Source organism: Ranitomeya imitator, chromosome 6 (assembly GCF_032444005.1).
Source record: "Ranitomeya imitator isolate aRanImi1 chromosome 6, aRanImi1.pri, whole genome shotgun sequence".
NCBI classification, from domain to species: Eukaryota; Metazoa; Chordata; class Amphibia; order Anura; family Dendrobatidae; genus Ranitomeya; species Ranitomeya imitator.
Window position 1 is genome coordinate 257,733,457 of NC_091287.1, and position 22,475 is coordinate 257,755,931.

General features: G+C 42.6%; 1 protein-coding gene across 1 annotated transcript in view; it reads left to right on the forward strand.

Moving 5' to 3' along the window:
• Positions 1-22,475, forward strand: part of MYO10 (myosin X) — a 251,495-nt gene that overhangs the window by 183,980 nt on the left and 45,040 nt on the right. The window contains exons 20-22 of the mRNA XM_069730591.1: positions 17,884-18,008; positions 18,569-18,683; positions 19,465-19,571. Coding sequence (XP_069586692.1) covers positions 17,884-18,008; positions 18,569-18,683; positions 19,465-19,571 — 347 coding nt within the window. The remainder of the gene's footprint in view (positions 1-17,883; positions 18,009-18,568; positions 18,684-19,464; positions 19,572-22,475) is intronic.

Consider the following 22,475-nt stretch of genomic DNA (forward strand, 5'->3'; position numbering starts at 1 on the left):
CCTGGCGCCATCAGGACCCTAGTGCCCCTGTCTGTCATATGAATGGGCAAAAATAAAAATCCCGCAAAGGCGTCCCCAGAAGTGAAATATTGGGTCTGCGCTGAGTACTGTAGTCATCCACTAGCGCCATGTTGTGTGAGGGCAGAGCACTGTGATCTGTATAAGATCCTTGCACCCACTCTCTCATGTATGACAGGTCAGTGGCGCCATCTTGGAAGTGGCATGCAGGTGGACAGATTGGATTTTATAGAGTTAAAAGAAAAAAAGAGTCTGTCTCTATGAATGTTTGACCTTAAAAGTTAGCAAGATTGTTATCCCAAATAGAATAGAGACAAAAAGATAAAAAATATATTCCGAAACGGGAACAGATAAGTATGGGTCCCACTCCCAGTGTGGGTATAATCCAAGCATTATACATGGAGGAGTAAGCACGGTGAGCCCCATCGCTCTCCTAGCCCTGCTTCTGTTCCCAGGGTGGGGTGTAAGCATTTCCTGTAATCCAGTCCTGATACAGATGGCGTTTTGCCTGCTTCAGAACTCGCCTGAAAAAACACTCCTAGACCTCTCCAAGGAATCTTTCTGCTAGTTTCTATGTAGAAACGACTTGCTGTACACATGTTCAGGCTTTTAAGTGTCTTTCATCCACTTCAGATGCCAAGGGATTAAAAGAAATGAGCTGACCATTTTCAGGGGAATTTCTCACTTGGAAGACACTTCATACTTTACTATAGGTGTGAAGGAGAAGGCAAAAATGTGTTTTATGAGCATTTCTGCCTAAAAATGCTCACATTTTACTCATTGCTTAACAAATTTCAAAAAGTGCCTACAAATTGCCCCTCCCCCCAAAAAAGCGCTACAAGAAGTGCCCCCAACAATGCTTTCAAACTGCTTAATGCCCCAAAAGAATGTGCCAAGAGACACCCCCAACTTAAATAATAAAAAATAAGCTAAAAAAAACCCTCAAACTATACTCTCCTCCCGTACTGTTGCCTTTCCAGCAATGTTGGCACAAGTTCCTTTTGAGGCTGAGGTGACACTGTTTTGCCACATCAGCCCTGCAGACAATCGGTGGCTGCAGTTGGTCTGCTGTGCTCTCACTTCCCTTGGACAACCCTCGAACCTCCGGGGGAGGTGTGGCTGCAGCAGCCTATTAGCGACCTCTGATTGGCTGCAGGTTCACATAGCATTACAATGAGACCTGGCGCCACCATCACTGTACCGATGCCAGAATGGGAGGTGAGAACAGGGCATGTTTATTTTACAAAGGGAAATGTAGTATTTAAGTAGGGGTTGTTTGAGTAATGGGCGGTGCATTTAAGTAAACCTCATTCCCATGTTCCGAAAAAAGTAAATGAACCTGTGTTACAATGCATTGAGTGAAATTTGCATAAAATGTGGACAATTTTTGCAGTGAAATTGACAGAAAGTATTTAGTGCTGCAGATTTCACTTCTGGTTTTATGTTGCAGAAGTTTGGCATGGGATACTTTGGCATGGAGTACATGGGTATGGGGTACATGGGTATGGAGTATATGGGTATGGGGTATATGGGTATGGGGTACATGGGCATGGGGTACATGGGTATGGGGTACATGGGCATGGGGTATATGGGCATGGGGTACAGGGGTATGGAGTATATGGGTATGGGGTATATGGGTATGGGGTACATGGGCATGGGGTACATGGGTATGGGGTACATGGGCATGGGGTATATGGGCATGGGGTATATGGGCATGGGGTATATGGGCATGGGATACATGGGCATGGGATACATGGGCATGGGATACATGGGCATGGGGTACAGGGGTATGGGGTACATGGGTATGGGGTATATGAGAAGTTATCCTTAGTATAGCCTACTGTTTATACCATTACTACCTATCGTTAGTGGACGCCGTATTCTTCACATTCCGAGCCCATTATTGAGAAGAACCATGGTGGATGACTTCCAATTGACCAAGTTGCCTTGGAAATGGTTAGGGAATACTTTCAAATCTCCAAAGCTCTCAGAGAGTACGCCTCATTAATAAGTATTCCTAGGCGGTGCCGACCTGCAGCAGGTTGTCTATTTTTCTTTGCGTTGACTGTTCCAAGAATGCTATTTGTTTTAACCTCAAGAACTTTCCTGCCTGCACAAGTTCTTTAAGTACACAATTCTCGCGGCTCTTTCTTCTGCCTGCTGCCAGTTCCTTGTGTATGCTGATACACTCAACCTGCAAGGCTATCTTCCAAGTCCGACTTCCTTTAGGCACAAGAAGGAATGAATTGAACAATCTCAGCCAAAGATATCACATGGGGGACTTGAAATACCAGCCTGCATAAGAAAGCCTTGTTCTGTGTGCTGGGAGCCTGGGCGCGCTCCTGTCCAGTGCCTGTGAGCATGCCGCGAGCTACGCGGAGAGAGGAATAAAGAAAGGTAGGTAGGTGGGCTGCTTTCCTTACCTGTACCAAGGCATAGGGGTACACTAAGGGACAGAGCGGACCCCACGTCTGGATATAATCCCTGGATACTTGATCCAAATCTGTGGATTATCTGCTTTACATTATGATTTATCATCATTCAGAAAATCTCCATATATATTCTAGATATGAAATCATTTTCATTAGATTGTAGGGAACTTGTGAAATTAGGATAAAAAGCCGCACATTTCTTGCTATGGGGGTGGGTTTATTGCCAGTGTATGGATACCATTTGCCATTTACGCTTGTCGCTTATGTTTATTGTATTGTTATTACCATTCAGACAGAACTTCAATATTCACATATTTATACAGATGTAGCAGGGCTGAATATGTCAGGACGATTTTCTCATAGGGTTATGTCCAAGCACGTAGTATTAATTTCTGCAACATCAGCATATAAATGATGTAACAGAGCCCAACTGTGCTACATCTTAGACACTCGTGTAATGTTCAGCTTTACTACGTTGCTTTGTGGTAACGGAAGATTTGCACCTGTTCTTTATTTCTGTTCTTGTTAGGACGTGCTGATTGACTTTCTGTTTCGCCCGACTCTTCTACATTGATTGCCCCAGAGTCAGCTATGGTTTATTAACATGGCCAGCGCTACTAATACTGACAAACGTGGTTATTCTGCACGACAAACTCAAAATCACTGTACAAACAACTCAGCGCTGCTGCAGTATCTCAGTCTGCTACAAGGAGAAAATGAGCTCTGCTACATTACTCTGCTATGCCACAGTGACAATCCCCGATTGTATACATCAACAGACTCTGGACTGACATTTTTTTTGCACGTTTCCACCTAGTTTTATCCCTTTTTTATAAACCATAACATGTGGTCTGAAGACATTAATGCTCACTATATTGTGGGGCATAGACAAAGTCCAGCTTCTCTATTCAGTGTGTATATATGAGAACCACATCTGAATATGTAAGAGTCTCAGAAACCCGATAGTGGAGTCTGACTGTGATCCAGGCACATCCCAGTTATAGGGATTTCATTCTTCCGTCATCATGGCACCATCCCTAAAAAGACTCTGGATGAGATATGATGGCATTTTCAGCAAGCTTATTTTTACACTGCTTTCTTTTTCCGTTAAGGTGCCCATGAACATTACATGTACTAATGCCATGTATGTAAGTTTGGATACCCCGCTGATTTTAGATGTCCTGTAAGTTAGGGTACCGACTGATATAGCCGCAACTATCGGAAGCTTGTGAGGGTCTCCCAACTCCTGATGACAGCAAAAGTCAGGGGACTGAATGAAGAGGCATGCAGGATTTTAGCATGTTCCATACTTTTCTCCCCACAGAAGATATGCTGCTGTATGAGGATTCTGACATCAACAAATACCCCTTTCCCCATTGAAAACACATGAACATTTAGCTAAACCAATGTGTATGTGTAGTTAGATGATAACGCAGCACTCAAATGTGTAACTTTTTCAACCCCCCAACCCTCTGGGTAGGGTCTTCCCGTAAAAATGATCAAGTTTGCACCCGCCACTCCATTTTGCTACAGCTACCGCAGCACCTATATTTTTGTTTGTGTGTGTATATATATTGTATATAGATATATATTATCCCCATGACCTTGGTCCTTATTGTCAGGCTGCAGCAATGACATAATGACTGACTGCTACAGCCAAACAGTGGGCTCAGCGACCTTGTGCCATGTTCTTCAGGACTGCTGATTGTCTGCAGAGGTCTCATGCACTGTAGTGCAGAAAAACACTGCAACCTGTCAACACAGCCCATTTTACAAATGCAAGCCTGCAGAATTATAAAGCAAATCTTAGAAATAGTGATGTGCGAATCTCTGGATGTTCGGGTCCTGCGGGTTCTTCTGATGAATGGGGGTTCCGAACATCCATTGTTTGCCATGTTGTCATTTTCAAACACTGCCTCCGATCGTCGGTAAGATTGTTACCGAAGATCAGAGAGCTGCGGTTCCCATGCTATTAGATGACAGCGTGAGCAAGCAGCTGTGACCGACAGTAAAAAGTTTACCGCCGGTCACAGAGGCATTGGCTGATGTGAGTACTACTCTCATCAGCTTACGCTTGCTGTTGCTAATAACAACAAGAGCAGGCGCCGCTGATGTGAGTATTCATCAGCATGCGCCATAAATAAATAAATAAAATTTAAATGACATGAGATCTGTTCTATTTTTGATAACCAGCATGGTTTGATAACCATCATGGCAAAACTAACAGCTGCGGGCTGCAACTCTCATCTTTATCATGGCTGGTTATCAAGAATACAGGGGTCTCCACATCGTTTTGTAATTATTTAAATAAATAATTACAAAAAACAGTGTCGGGTCCTTCCCATTTTTGACAACCAGCCAAGCTAAAGTAGACATCTGGGGGCTGGTTTTCTCAGGCTGGTAAGGGGCCATGGATACTGGCCCCTGAGCCTAAAATTAGCAGCCTGCTGCCACCCCAGAAAAGGTGCATCTATTACATGCACAAATTCTGACACTTTACCTGGCTCTTCCTTCTCTCCCTGTGGCGATGGCAAGTGGGGTTAATATTTGTGAGGTTGATGCCACTTTTGTATTGTCAGGTGACATCAAGCTCACAGGTTAGTAAGGGAGAAGTGTCTATGAGACACCTATCCATTGCTAACCTCAGTCATTTTGTAAATAAAAACACCCAAAATAAAGTCCTTTATTTGAAATAAAAATCCACACCATGTTTTACAACATTAAACATTTCTGTTAAAAACAGAAAATACACACACATTAGCGTATCTGTGCACAGCGTATGCCTGTGTACAGATCCGCATAGATCTGCATGCGTCTTGCATACCTATATTTAACATTGTGTATGCAGGGACATGCATTGGCATCACTTTTTATGCGGATGCGTCCGCATGTGTTGTTTTGCCATGCCCGCCAATCGCAACATGTTGCTTTTTTTTGTCGCGTCAAATATGCACAGGCAGATGAGTGTGTCAAAACAACGCATTACTGTCTATGGGAACGCATGGGTACGCAAAGACATGTGTACGCATGCGTTCGATGCGCTTGCGTACTTCGGACTGTGCATGTCAAGGAACTGATTGAGACACGCTCATTGAGGCACGCCCTCCTGGAAATATCGAACACATGCGCATAAACAACGTAAACGCAGGCAAAAACATATACAAATGCATGCACACGCAGCTTTTTCTTGCGTCATGCGCAAGCTGATGCGAATAAAAACAGCAGCGTAAGCATGCATTTAAATGTGTTTTGGCATGCTTTTGCACATTCACATGATACGCTGCACATAGGTACGCTAATGTGAACTTAGCCTTAATGCACCGATGGCCATGTCCCCTGTAAAAAAATAAAAATAATAAACAACCATGTTCTTCACCTGTCTGAAGTGCAGCTAATCCATACTGTCTCTCGGTGATTTGGATGATTTGGAAAGTGGTCACCAACTGCTCTCTGCTCCAGCTGGCACACATTGACAGTAGTGTTATCGCTTCTGTCAGTGTCTAGCACTGAGCTCCCATAGTGAGAAAGTTCACCGGAGTTCATAGCTGAACCCCAATGAACTCACTTAAGGCACTGCTGTTTATTTTGTTATCAACAATAGAACAGACCCCAAGTCCTTTATTTTTAAATGTATTTATTCATAGCCCAGGCACCGGCTAATGAATATTCCCATCAACCGCGCCTGCTCTCGCTGTTATTAGCGACAGCAAGTGTAGGCTGATGGGAGTAGTATTCGCAATAGCTGACGCATCTGTGATCGGAGGTAAACTTTTTACTGCAGGTCACAGCTGCTGGCTCACGCTGTCATCTGACAGCATGGGAACTGCATCTCTCTGACCACCTGTAATAATTTTACCGCAGATCAGAGTCTCCGGTGTTTCTCACGCTGTCATGCAGACGACAACGTGGTATACACCCGATGTTCAGGTTGCATATTCTAGAATACCCGATGCGTTAGAATCGGGCCACCATCTAGTATCTACATAATCATATATTGTTAATCTAATCTTTTCAATTCTTGTCTTTGAAAGGGTTTCTAAGTAGTGCTGGGTGCTTAAGGTACCTTCACACTAAGCGAGGTCGCTAGCGAGATCGCTGCTGAGTCACAAGTTTTGTGACGCAACAGCGACCTCAGTAGCGATCTCGCTATGTTTGACACGTAGCAGCGACCAGGCCCCTGCTGTGAGATCGCTGGTCGCGTCGGAATGGCCTGGACCTTTTTTTGATCATTGAGGTCCCGCTGGGTAGCACACATCGCTGTGTTTGACACCTTACCAACGACCTCGTTGACGACTCAGACACCGACACATAAGGCGTGCATTTGCGTTGCCTTTTCCGCACCCCTCCGCTCCGATTAGTGGTTGCTACTGCGTTCTGATTGGCGGTCATGCCTTCAACAGAAGGCGACATAGTAGCGCTTCCATCCTTTGTTCCTGACCGCGTGGTGGTTTGCAGATCGTTGTAGAGTTCTCTGGCCTGCGACTCCTCTTCGATTTATCTATTCTTCAACGGTTCTTCTGATACCTTTTGTGCACAGTAGGTATCGTTTGGGGTCTCAAATGCGTTCCCACCGAAGGGCTATTGTGTCGCCTCATAAGGCAAGGCCGCCACCAATCAGAACGCAGTAGCGACCACTAATCAGAACTGAATGGGCGCGGAAAAGGCAACGCAAATGCACGCCTGTGTGACTACAACGTCACACAGGACGTCCCTCATCGAGGTCTGAATCGTCATAATAGCTGCCATGTGACAGGGTCACAACGACCAACGACATCGTTGTACAGGTCGCTACAGGTCGCCGTATTGCTGCTGCGTCGTTGGGAAGATCTCACCGTTTGACATCTCACCAGCGACCACATAGCGACGCAGCAACAATCCCTGACAGGTCGTATCATTGTCGGGATCGCTTTAGCGTCGCTAAGTGTGATGGGGCCTTTAGAAACCCTTTTAAAGACAAGAATTGAAAAGATTAGATTAACAATATATGATTATGTAGATACTAGATGTTGGCCCAATTCTAACGCATCGGGTATTCTAGAATATGCATCTCCTTGTAGTATATTGCCTAGCCATGTAATATATTGCCCAGCCACGTAGTATACAGCACAGAGCCACGTAGTATATTGCACAGCCCACGTAGTATATTGCCCAGTCATGTACTATATTGCCCAGCTACGTAGTATATTGCCCAGTCACGTAGTATATTGCACAGGCCACGTAGTATATTGCCCAGCCACGTAGTATATTGCCCAGTTACGTAGTATATTGCCCAGTTACGTAGTATATTGCCCAGTGACGTAGTATACAGCACAGAGCCACATAGTATATTGCCCAGCCACGTAGTATATTTCCCAGCCATGTAGTATATTGCCCAGTTACGTAGTATATTGCCCAGTCACGTAGTATATTGTCCAGCTACGTAGTATATTGCCCAGCCACATATGTCACAGGTTAATAAATAAACATATACTCACCTTCCGATCCAAGGGCCCCTTGTAGTTCTGTCGCCAGCTTCCGGTCCCAGGGTGTGATGACGTCGCGGTCACATGACCGTGACGTCATGGGAGGTCCTTCTTGCGTAGGCGCGCAGGACCTGTGATGACATTGCGGCACATGACCGTGACGTTATGGAAGGTCCTTCTCGCGCAGGCGCGCAGGACCTGTGATGACATCGCGGCCACATGACCGTGACGTCATGGAAGGTCCTTGTTGCATACCATCCTTAGCACCGGAGCGTCGCGAGGAGCGGGAAAGTTATTTTTAACATTAGATCTTTTTACTATTGACGCTGCATAGGCAGCATCAATAGTAAAAACTTGGTCACACAGGGTTAATAGCGGCGGCAACGGAGTGAGTTACCTGCGGCATAATGCAGTCCATTACCGCTGGCATTAACCCTGTGTGAGCGGTGACTGCGGGGAGTATGGAGCGGGCGACGGACTGCAGGGGAGTAGGGAGGGACTAATTGGACTGTGGTCGTCGCTGATTGGTCACGGCAGCCATGACAGGCAGCTGGCGAGACCAATCAGCAACTTGGATTCCATGACAGACAGAGGCCGCGACCAATGAATATCCGTGACAGACAGAAGGACAGACAGACAGACAAGAAGACAGAAGTGACCCTTAGACAATTATATAGTAGATGTGCTGAATACATTCGGGTCTAGTATATGATTTGGAGTGGTGGCCACAAATTTTTATCACTATTTGCCTAGTCGTACCCACATTTCTTGATCAATAGGCCGCAACTACAAAATTATCAGTTTCTCAGCACATCAAGTGTAAATATGGTAATATTAGCTGCAGTGCATATACAATAAAAACATAAATAAAGCATATAAACAGCAGCAGTGAAATCTACAGTATATAATACATGTCAATGCGCCCTCAATCCAGCTCCACAGCCGCAGTACAGTAAAGCCTGATATCATCTCATCTATACTTTTGATATTCTACAGTGCCAGCCATAATTCTACCATTCGTAGTGCTTTCAGCCATGGTACCCACAGTCGCTATGTCCAATAATATCCTCCACAATGACTACATGCATAGTACCCATAGCATAAACCACGTAGCCTAAGCTATAGTACACCAGAACGCCAGCTATAATGCCTTTAGCAATAGTTTTCCATAATTAAAGTCAAAGTTTTAGATCCACCGTGTACCATAATGTGCATCATTCTGCCGCTCCTCACCATATATACAGTGCCACAGCTGGTATGATTTACTCTCGGCTCAGCTACAGCTACATGAGACTGACCCAGATATTTCAATAGCTGGTTGAACACAGGACCTTGGTTTTGTGATTTTGGAGGTTTCGTATTTTTGCCTTGAATAGTTGCCTTTTTTTCTATCAGACAGATAAGAATACAATTAATTCCCTGTTCAGTTATTGGTGGCAGACAAAGACTGTACACCATGTTTCTCCTCTTGAAAGGGCTGTCTGTGTTCTCCAATTGTGACAATCCCGTAAGTCAGGTTCCAAAGACAAGTGATTATTGCACAGTGTATTAAAGGGGTTTTCCCACCAACAAAGTTAATTATACAGTTTATTTTAATAAATACATCTTGGAATAATAATAATTTCCACATTAAAAAATATGTTCCTGTGCTGTGATCTCCTGCTGTAAAAGCTGTATACTCTCTTTTACTTCCCCCTTGCCCCGGAGCTGTGGTAAGATCAGAACATTCTATTTAATCACATTCATTTGTGGAACTTATTACTCCAAGATCTATTGATTAAAATTGACTTTGTTCATGGGAAAACCCCTTTAAGTAGGACACATACAAGACCCTTTTAACGCTCCAAAAGGGTTTATTCATCCTCTTGTGTAAAAAAGAGATTTCAAGATTTTTAACCCATGACATGACAGAAATGAAAAAGTGCATTTTTACCACCTAAATGTCGCCAACTACTGAACAGGTTACTATAGCAGTCAGACTCTAAGGCCATTATTTGGCTGTGAATTGCCATGGCAAACATCAGGACCACACAAGTATGATCTCAGTGTGCCGATGGGGATAAAGAGAACCTGTCACCAGTTCTGTGACATAGCAGCTAAAAATATCACCTTATTCAGCGTCTGCGCTACATTCCCTAAATCCTTATAGAACCCCCTGACTCCCCCTTTATAGTTCCGAAAAACCTTTTAATTTCTCCCACACTGTATGGTAATCATCTCAGTCCGGTCCGATGGGCGTGGTTTCGGGACTCTTCATCCCTCCCATCGGCTGTTGCTCGCGTTCTACTTTGTGAATGACGCCTCCACATCGCCATGTGACATGTCGCGCCTACTCAGAAATATTGCATTTCGTGCCTGCACAGTATGCTTTGCCCAACTGAGGGCAAAGCCGAAAAACAGAAGTGTCAGACGCTGGCACACGTACTTCTGGCTCAAAACTATGTTTGCCAGTGCATGCGCACTTCTGTTTTTCGGCTTTGCCTGCAGTTGGGCAAAGCATACTGCGCAGGCGCAAAACGCGATATTTCTGATTTGGCACGATATGTCACATGGCGATGTGGATTGTTATCCATGTCAGGAGTACGGTGAGGAGCCGGGAGGAGGGATGCAGAGGCCCAAAACCACGCCCTGTGGACCGGACTGAGAAGATTACTTAAAATAGGTTTTCAGGAGTATACAAGGGGAGTCAGGGGGTTCTATAAGGATTTAGGGAATGCAGCTCAGACACTGAATAAGGTGATATTTTTAGCTGCTATTTCACAAAACTGGTGACCGGTTCCCTTTAAAGAAGAAACCCCAACACTCTGTTAACCATTTATATGATATAGTCATTATTGACAGCAGCATCTAAGGGGTTAAACAGATATGGACGGCACCAACACTGATCGTGGCTGATACAGCAAGTTGTCAGCTATAGTGTACAGCCGACAGCAGCCGGATTGTCACCTGGATGAGGAGGCTATTCTCTTATATCTCAGGTGAGTATAAAGACATATTGGTGGTCCTAATGGGTTTAAGAAAAAAGAAAACACAATTTTTACATGTATCATCAAAATTATTGATTTTCCCCATCATTAAAAGAGTTCTCTTCTTAGAAGAAGCTGAGAGTGACTGATCAGTGGGGGTTCACCTCCTAGGTCCTTAGTGGTAATGTTTAAACAATTAATGATCCATGCAATTTCCAGTATTGAGTCACAGAGCGCAGTACCACTAGTCTCCACTTGGCAACCAATCTAACATGGAGAACCTCTTTACTCACAGCTTACAATATTATGGACATAAAACTTGAACTCTTCCATTCCTGTCCATCTCATCACTGCTTACTAATGTCCTTGGCGGTGAGATTTGCTGTTGGGATAACTGCATATATAGTGAATCTTACTGTTCTTCACACATCATTGATTAGCAGCTCCTTGTCTAATACAGCTCCTTATCCAAATACCCCTCTTTGTTTTGAACTCTTCCAATGGAAAGTTGGCGAATAAATCTTTACTTAATTAAGATTTGGATGTAATTTATGTGTCACTGAGGAGTCCTGTCCAGTCTTTCTGTGCTCAGATTGTAGCTATTGTCTCAATGCACAAAGGGATTTTGCTGTCTAGTAGGTTGATGTGTGTTTACCAGACAGAACAAATATATACAAATCTAATCGCCTGGAGTTTTGTTTCTTTGTTTTATTGTAAGGTACTGATTGAAATGTAGCCTTGTGTCGCTTTATGGTATATATTGAAATTCTGTTGTAGTTGTGAATCCAACAGCAAGAAGCTTTGTAAATGGCATCCTACACAACTCTCCAAGGATTCGTGCATGAGCTTTGAGAAAATGGGACTTTAATAGTTTCTTAGCAACTTGAGATGGCTTGTACGAGGGAAAGTATTTTATTGTGTTCCCATGTTCCAACTTTCATCATCCTTTCACAGCGTGTTCCTCTTTCAAACTAAGACAACATTTTTTTAATCCAAAATTCCAACCAGAGCAGAGGATAGATAAGATATATACATATACATAAATATATATATATAGAGAGAGAGAGAAGGAGATGGAGAGAGAGAAGGAAAGGGAGAGGTAGAAGGGAAGAGAGAGGAGAGAGAGAAGGAAAGGGAGATAGAGAGAGGTCTTAAGGAGGTATGAAAAAAATGCTGTAAAGTAAGAATACTTTAAAGAATAGAAATGTTAATAGTTTATTTTTATCAGTTAACAAAATGCAAAGTGAATGAGCAAAAGAGAAATCTAAATACAGTGAATATATGGTTGCTCTGGGGTATACTTTATATGCCACATTTATTGATATGCTTTAGGTATAGAAAAAGTATATATGCTGTATATATAGATATTCTATACACAGATAGATAGATAGATATTAGATAGATAGATAGATAGATAGATAGATAGATAGATAGATAGATAGATAGATAGATAGATATGGGATAGATAGATAGATAGATAGATAGATAGATAGATAGATAGATAGATATTAGATAGATAGATAGATATTAGATAGATAGATAGATAGATAGGTAGATGGATAGATAGATAGATAGATAGATAGATAGATAGATAGATAGATAGATAGATAGATAGATAGATATGGGATAGATAGATAGATAGATAGATAGATAGATATTAGATAGATAGATAGATATTAGATAGATAGATAGATAGATAGGTAGATGGATAGATAGATAGATAGATATGGGATAGATAGATAGATAGATAGATAGATAGATAGATAGATATTAGATAGATAGATAGATATTAGATAGATAGATAGATAGATAGATAGATAGATAGATAGATAGGTAGATGGATAGATAGATAGATTCTTGCTGGGCGGCTGGATAGATAAATTTAATCAAATTAAGGGTAATACAATCCATTGTATAAAAATAAGAGAACCATGAAGAGGCAGATGCAATGTAATAAGCGTCCAATGGTCTGTTTATCATGTTAATCTATCCCTCATCTAAGAGACGGATTGATTTTTTTTTATAATAGATAACAGACAATGGAGGAAGAGAGGCGACGCAGTGGCTATACAGTGCAGAAATTAATCATGCAGAAAGTTTAATTGGCTTGACATTAGACCATATTATTAACACATTACGGGCTAACTGCTGAAGTGTCTCTAGAGGTTTTCTCATAAAAGACATTCTACAGGGTCAAGATCTTGCCGAAAATCTGCTGTCGTGTGAAACAGTCAAGTGTGCAGACGGGTCGTTAACCATAGTGCAGATGTTCTGGAGCAAGTGTTGATGTATAGATGGAGCCATATAGTCCTGGTGATGATAGATAGATAGATAGATAGATAGATAGATAGATAGATAGATGATAGATAGATAGATAGATAGGTAGATAGATAGATAGATAGGTAGATAGATAGGTAGATAGATAGATAGATAGATAGATAGGTAGATAGATAGGTAGATAGATAGATCTATAGATAAAGATAGAAAAAGAAGGCAGCACTCCATTATTTAGGTGAACAAATGTGGTTTAATTCAGACCCACATGGCAGGTGACGTTTCAGCTCCTGTTGAGCCTCTGTCAAGGCTTGAGAAAGGCTCAACAGGAGCTGAAACGTCACCTGCCATGTAGGTCTGAATTAAACATTTTTTCACCTAAATAATGGAGTGCTGCCTTCTTTTTCTATCTTTATTTGATTTTTTGGCATAGTGGATTGATTGCTGTGAAGGCCTGTGCACCCGACAGTAGAGATTGTGCTGTTCCATTTTTGGGGGGATAGATAGATAGATAGATAGATAGATAGATAGATAGATAGATAGATAGATAGATAGATAGATAGATAATAGATGATAGATAGATGATAGATAGATAGATATGGGATAGATAGACATATAGATAGATAGATAGATAGATAGATAGATAGATAGATAGATAGATAGATAGATAGATAGATAGATATGGGATAGATAGACATATAGATAGATAGATAGATAGATAGATAGATAATAGATAGATGATAGATAGATAGATAGATAATAGATAGATAGATAAATAGATAGATATGGGATAGATAGATAGATAGATAGATGATAGATAGATAGATAGATAGATAGATAGATAGATAGATAGATAGATAGATATGGGATAGATAGATAGATAGATAGATAGATATGGGATGGATAGATAGATATGGGATAGATAGATAGATAGATAGATAGATAGATAGATAGATAGATAGATAGATAGATAGAAGATAGACGATAGAAAGATAGATAGATAGATAGATAGATAGATAGATATGGGATAAATAGATAGAAGATAGACGATAGATAGATTAGCAAAGGGATAAAAAGGAAACCAGTTAGAATCCTGTAGAAGTCCTTTCTTTGCACAGAAGCCATGCAGTGTGGGCTCATAGCTTGTCTGTGTTGTATATACGGTAGTGAGGTCTGGGGCCCAGTCTCATACCCAAACTGGTCAAAGTGGGACGCTGGGCCGACAGAAATATTCCACCTAGAGTTCTGCAAGCATCTTCTCCAAGTCCATCGGAGCACATCAAATAGCGCCTGCCGAGCAGAGCTGGGCAGATTCCCACTACACATCGCAATAAAGAAGAAGGCGCTGTCATTCAAGGCTCATCTACAAAGTAGCAGTCCCAGCTCCTACCATCACAAAGCCTTCCTACACCAGGAAGCCTCAGGAAGCCTCCCAAGGAAAAGTACCCAAAGCCAGTCTGACCAAGCCATCAACCTCCATGGCCTGACAAAAGGTGAAATCCAGAAAATGGTACACAAAGTCAAAGAGGAATATCTCAGCATCTGGAGGAACGACATAAACAAATCCCAGAAACTGACAATATACCGGAATCTACAGAGGGAGTACAAACTGGCCCCATATCTAGAGAAACTAGAAAACCCCAAAGATCGACAGATCCTGAGCCAGTACAGACTGAGCGCCCACAGCCTACTCATCGAATCCGGGCGGCACCGACAGAACTACAAGCCTCGAGAGAACAGACTCTGCCAGCAGTGCCCCCAGGAGGCCGTGGAGGATGAGGCCCACTTCCTGCTGAGGTGCCCCAAATACTCCGCAGTGAGGGACACTCACTTCAAGAGGCTGTCTGATCTCCTCCCAGATTTCACCTCCAAGGAGGAGGAAGAGAAACTGCCGATAATACTGGGGGAAGAGGAAAGTGCAGTGGCCGTAGCAGCGGAATATGTCAGTGCCTGCCACAGACTAAGAGGAGCCTGATATGTCATGGACTCCTGTATCCCAACACTGGACACGTCCCTATCCCCCGACTAAAGAGCCTGATATGTCATGGACTCCTATACCCCACCCTGGAAACATCCCCTATCCTCTAAAAGGAATTTGATATTCCCTGGACCTCTATATGCCCCCCCTCCCCCACCCCCGTATTTTTACCATATGCTTTGGCAATGCTAACATGTACTTAGTCCTGCCAATAAAGCTCATTTGAATTTGAATTTGAATATGCATGAGCCCTATGAAGAGCTTTCACTGTGTATCTCCTGCCTGTGAAATCTAAAACCCCTGACCGCAGTTCAGAATGAAATCCTTCCTGTAAATGCAGATTCAGATATAAGAGGCCGTTACCATTAAACTGTACTTGAACCTGCATGTTTTATTTGCACAAGTCTTTACGAGACCTCACATGACTTCTGGAGATACACATTAGTGCAGAGTCACTGGTTATGGGCATGTGCTTTTTTTATTTTTATTTTTTGGTAGCCTCACAAATATGATCTGAAAATGTTTGAATTTGCTTGGAAACTCAGGAAATGTCGCTATTAAGTTGATCGTAAACCGATCGATTTGGTCATCTGTAATTGCAAATACTCAGTGTATTAGGTTTCATAGAGTTGTGTCTTGGGTTTAAATCCTACCAAGGACAACGTCTGCAAGGGGTTTGTATGTTCTCCCATGTTTGCGTGGGTTTCCTCCGGGTATTCCGGTTTCCTTCCATAGTCCAAAGACATAGTGATGGGAAGTGTAGGTTGTGGGTAGAGTGATGAGAATGTCTGTGGATGTGTGACGCTATATAAGTAACATAGAATCTGTTCTGTACAGGCTCTGAGAGAATGTAGCAGCGATGCAGAGGTGGTGCCATGTCACTACGAGCCTCGTTCTTCTGCACACCTCCATGGTATGTAGACTGTTTTAGGCAAGCTGCCTGGTTCGGACTGGTTTGCGGTGTGTGTGGTTACAGGCTGTTAGGGGTCAGGTTTGGTACATGTTGTTCTCCTCATGCAGGCATACTTCTTGTCACATGTGTGGCATAGCGGAGGAGTAAATGATAGGACAAAGGCAAACACTGATTTATGATACATACAAGAAATAACAGTGTCAATCAAAGATAGCAGAAGAATGCTGTGTATTATCATGCACGGAGCAGGAAGGAGGAGTTGTGCAGAGCGACAGCATGTATTATACTGTATGGACGTCTCCTAATCCTGAGGAGTATGCTGAGAATATAGCGGGACAAAGTGAGACCCGAGAAGAGCTACCAGGATGGTGAGTATGTCCTACGAGGAACAGTTAAAGGATCTGGGAATGTATAGCTTGCAAAAAAGAAGGCTAAGAGGAGACTTAATAGCGGTCTACAAATATCTGAAGGGCTGTAACAGTGTAGAGGAATCGTCCTTATTCTCATTTTCACATGGAAACATGAGAAGCAATGGAAGGAATCTGACAGGGAGAAGATACAGATTAGATAATGTAAAAAGTTTTTTGACAGAGAGGGTAATCAATGAGTGGAACAGGCTGGCACGAGAGGTGGTGAGTTCTCCTTCAATGGAAGTCTTCAGAGGCTGGACAGACATCTGTCTGAGATAATTTAGTAGATCCTGCATTGAGCAGGGGATTGGAGGTCCCTTCCAACTCTAACATTCTGTGATTCTACGACATGGCGAGATGACACTCATTCAGTGCCCACTCACTTCTCCAGGTCAGAGGCCCCGTAAGAGATGAGTACATTTTCCACAATGCCCCTCCTCAGACGGGGTAATGTTACTATGGATACAGAGCGCATGGAAAGCATGGCTGTAGTGTTCATTATATCCCGGCCTCTTCATGTCACTGGCTCAGGTCATTGTATAACTGGTTCTTCATGGAAATGCAAGTCAGGGGACAAACTCCGCAGCAGATGCTGCCAGCTCCATAGTATTCAGGGGAAAGTGCTGGGAAGGTGTAAGGTAGGTGGTGTGGGGCTCAGTGATTGCATCCGATCGCTGGTAACGCTACATATATTGTTATACAGGGGAAAACATGGTGCTTGTGTGTGTACTAATGGAATGAGTAATGTATTGGGTGTGGGCTAAGAAAAGAATCTAGATTTACAGGAGATTTTATATACAGTATTTACATTACATATTATTATTTCTTTCATTACATTTTCTTCTCTTGTTGCTTAAATGTCTTGTTCCACTTTTGCCTTGTGTCAATGAAAAGTTATAAAGAACTATGAATTTTAATTGACACATCTAGTTAGCCTTTCCTTCATTCTGTTTTCTTTCTTTTTTTTCTTTCTTTCATTCTTTCTATCTTTCTCGCTCTCTCTTTTTCTCTCTTTTTTTCTTTTTTCTCTTTCTTTTTTTTTTCTTTCTTTCCCTCCTCACCTCCATTCTTTCCTTCATTCCTCCTTTACTTCTCTCAACCTGTCTTTTTCTCTTTCTTCTTCCCATGTTTATATTGTTATACTGAATTAATTATTAAGAAACCTATTAGTCTTCAATATATAAGATCTCCAACATTACCATTTGTAAATAAATGTCATGACTTTTGGGATAGAATTGTGAAAATCAGTTTTTGTGTAAGCTTTTTATTGAAAGTTTTGTCTAATCATGGTTCATTGTTCAGAGTCTGAATTGTGTTATAATTTTATTGCTGCAATAAATGGATGTTATTACAAAAGCAATCATACATGATCAATATCTTTCTTTCTCTACACTAACGTGCCATTTTACCTTCACTTTCTTTTTTTGCAGATGCCAGACCAGTTTGACCAGTCAGTGGTCCTCAACCAGCTAAAGTACTCAGGAATGCTTGAGACAGTCAGAATCCGCAGAGCTGGCTTTCCTGTCAGAAGGCCCTTCCATGATTTTTATTTTAGGTGAGTATTTCTTGTGTTTATGCCCTTGTATTCATGTGTTGTGTTGTGTAGCTAAATCCAATATTGTGGGTGTTCCTGCAGCTGATATTATGAAGACTTAACATAGCATGACAATGGTATTTTTGTATGTTTTGAAGCTCTAAGGTCACGTACACACTTGTTTTTAGTAGATACTAAGATAATTATGTGACCAAGAGCTCTACTCTACTGGATCATTGATCTCTATATGAACACATGTACCAGACAAGCGTGTTGCTTACTGCGGGCTGTGCTGTTGACCTGTCATAAGACAAAGCTGATTGGACGAAAAGTACATACAAGTTTGCGGTACAGTAGGCATGTGCCGGCTATAGCGGTCAATGGCCTCCTCATTTCTGGCCTCATTTTTCTTTGCTCCCTGCCTAGAAAATGAAACAAGGTGACAACCCTACATTCAGGTAGTTTCTTCATATATATTATCGTGCGGTCTAGATGGGTAGATATACCTTCCAATTCTGTTGCTGTAAATGGATTTTAAACTTCTTATCCCGATTAGTTATTGATTACCAATTTTCTTCAAGGTATAAAGTACTAATGAGAAATCTAAGCCTTCCTGATGACTTGAAAGGCAAGTGTGAGACCTTACTCCATCTTCATGACACGACAGATACAGAATGGCAGATTGGGAAGACCAAGGTAATACGCTACCCTTTGTATTCATAAGAAACGGTAGCAAGCCATAAGCGTGACAGTAATTTATTACTGTGGGGTATGGCTGGCTCAATAAATCATAGGCTGCTACTCTGTTAACACCTTACGGTTCAGTATAAGATCTCTGTTCACCATGAGCCAGAAATCCTACTAATCTAGCCTTTATATTGTACATCACATGAGAACATAAAGGTGCACTTTATGATAATGCCCAAAGCAATATTCTCTTGTTTATATAGCAGATATACGTGTCACTCTTTGTACGAATGCTCTCATGTTGACATAGGAAACACCGGAAAGCAGGTCACATCTCATCCTGAATAGCATAGAACAGGTGTCACTTTGGAGTCATGCACATGGCAGGTATTGATTGTAGGCAGATCGCCCTTTTAGCTTTAGTATGGTCTTAGATGTTCTGATTTTACATGATACATCCATAAATGAGCATTGCGACTTATGACATTATCTAAATGTAGCGTTATATGAGAGCAATGGTAATGGAAGCAAAACAGTAAAAAGACAATCATGCACGCTAGACCACGAAGAAGGTGGGAATTACCAAAACTATGCCAAAATTGTGCCAGGTGTGAGGGTGTTCATGAGTATGTCTTGAATTTGGAGAATTGGTAAGTATGATACAGCAAGCACCATTATCTAAATCAGTCCAAGTACTCAATGTACTACTCGTATGATCGGTTTTGAGCGCACAAGAGGAAAAATTGATTCTGTGCAGCTCAAAAAATGATTGTATTTTGTGCTTGTCCAGGTCTTTCTGCGCGAATCTTTGGAGCAAAAATTGGAGAAGCAACGCGAAGTAGAGGTATACAAGGCAGCCTTGACCATACAGTCACACATCATGGGCTTTGTGGCAAGGTAGGCATAAGGTGTCACATTGGGGGAAAATTGGTCTTGTGTGACTTTACCTGGACTGTATTTATTGAATTACCGAACATAAAAATAATAATGTGAATATCGACTGGATATCAACATTCAGGGCTTAATAATTCGATAAATTTTTATTATTTGCTTATGTAGCACCATCATATTACACAGAGTTTTACAGACATAGTCATCAGTGACTTACCTAGAGTCCAGTGGCCCCCAACTCCCCTTATGTTGGTCAGATGAATGTTCCCTTGAAGCATTTTAAATCCTGTAAGGGACCTAAGGGGTAATGTTTCTCCTTGTGGAGAGTGACAAGCCAAGCCTGGCATGTCAGACTGAGGTGACTTATACGCCATGCATGCTCCTCTGGGAAATTAAATATGCAAATTGTCTCTTCAGAGAAGAAGAGGACTAGAACTCTAGTGCAACCTATTTGAAGTAGCAATCCTAAAAGTCAGTAATGACCCTTTAACAAGCCTTGACATAGGAGTTAGGTTAAATCCTATGGCAAGACTCATCAAAGCGTCGATATTGACTTTTAGGATTGCTATTTCCAGTAGGTGGTGGCACTAGAGTTTAAGTCATCTTGCTCTCTGAAGAGGCAATTTATATAAATCCTATAAGGACATACATAATGTAGTCACTCATCTTCGGTTCCTTCCTGGTATCTATTTCTCCCATCTTGGGCCAATCCTAGTATATATGTCCGCCATCCTGGTGTATATATGTTCCCCATCCTGGTATGTATGACCTCCATCCTGGTATATATGTTCCCCATCCTGCTATATGTTCACGATTCTGATATATACTGATATATATGACTTCCATCCTGGTATACTGTATATGGAGCGCCCGGTGAGGGCAGTAGGGCACTCGTTACCAGGTCTGGTCGACTCAAAGGGGGGAATGTCACGGTGGCTATAAAAGGGAAAGGTCTTTAAAGGGATAAAGTTTATGTTCATGACGCCACCTGTGGTATTCGGTCAGGGTGACCGACGCTGCTTTAAGGGATCTGCTGGGGGGATGTTATGGCAGCTAGATGGTATAACTTCCCACAGGTGAAGTGTATCCCCAGGGCTTCCATGTGTATAGATGGTGAATGGTGAGTGGCACAGAGAAGAAGGACACAGGGTTGCAGTCTCTTTACCTTTACTGAAGACTTCAGCATCCACAGTCCAGAGCACCAGACCACAGGGCAGGCAGAGTCCGGCCGGTTTGGAGGCAAGTCCAGAGTCCCCTTGTCCAAGTTGGAGAATAAAAGCCTTTCCTCTAGCGCCGTGGTGGTGTAGTCCCTTACTGCTAAGCTTCTCATAAGGTCCTCACAGATGTTATCTCTCTCTGTCCCCCGGATTGGATAGGACATATCCGTATGACTGGTGACTTGAGGCGGTTTATAGGGACTCTACACACCCCAGCCTCTAAGATTGTCACCATGCCTCCTGGGTGTTAGGTCGGACAGGTAACGTAGAATTCAGCTGTCCTGCCGGTCTCTTATGTAAGTCATAGAGGTCCTTACAACCTCGGTGTACCGGCTACCGGTCTCTGCGCCTCAGAAGGAGGCAGCCTGCTCGGGGGCTGGTCCCCTTCTGATATTCTCTCCTGTGCTTCCTCTCCTGCACGCTCGCTGCAATCAATTCGGCCTTCAAATGTCTCTTTCTGGGAGCTGCAGCTCTGAGGGCATGCACAGCTCCGTAAACCCTCTCCTCTGTCCTCTGACAGGAATTCGCTCCTGCCAGGTACAGCTTCCCTGAAGGACTGACTAACTTTCCCTACAGACTACTAGTTTTATATATATATATATATATATATATATATATATATGGGGAGTCACCTAGTATATAGGATCAGAAGCTCCCCCTGGTGGCCTGGAGTGTGAAGTGTTGCATGTTTGTGATACCTGGATGCAGTTACCCTTCCTTGCCTCCAAACGTAGCATCACTCTCCCCGGGAGGAAAGCAATACCACTATGATGACCAGGACCCTGGGGTGCCACATATATGTTTCCCATCCTGGTATGTATGACCTTCATCCTGGTATATATGTTCCCCATCCTGCTATATGTTCACGATCCTGGTATATATGTTCCTGATCCTGGTGTATATGTTCCCCATCCTGATATTTCTATATCCCCATCCTCTTGGCATATGCTAGTATATACTGTATGTATATTCCCCATGCTGATATATATGCCTCTCATCCTGATATAGTGGTATGTATAACTTCCATCCTGGTATATATGTTTCCCTTCCTTGTATATGTCCCCCATTGTACCGCTGTTCTTTAATGCATAGAAAAAAATGAAGATCATACTCATTTACCCTCCGCTCCCCCGCCGTGTATCAGCCTCTTCTGAGGATGGCAGCTGATTTAAGCATGCAAGCAATGGGGGTGCATGATGTCACTGCCATGCTCGCCCAGTCACATGCAATCCAATGTCAGCTGCTGGACTCTGATTGGCTGGCAGTGTGTATTGCAGTACATGGACCCAGCGGGTCCTCTGTGCTGCAAAACACTACAGCTGAATGTGGGTCTGAGGACTCAAATCCAGTTGAAGTTTGCGCTGGCATCTGTGGGTCCCCCTCCCTTATGGGCCCGGTCACAGTCGCAACCTGTGTGAAATTGTTACGCCCCTTATAACCATTACTGTCCTTATTGGAATTCCCATGTTAAAATTCCTTGCTGTCCCTCGTGGTATTTGGGCCCAGTTCTGTGAAGCACCAGTGCTAACCACCATGCTGCCAATAGGACATATATGTCGATACTGGCTCTGTCCAGGGATCAAACAAGGTGTGGACATAATAGGCAGTGACCAAGTGTTCCTGTCAGAGGAGGCGAGATTAATGGATTTTAAAAAGAACCTTTCAGCATTTCAGAGATTGTTGTAGAAAAGTC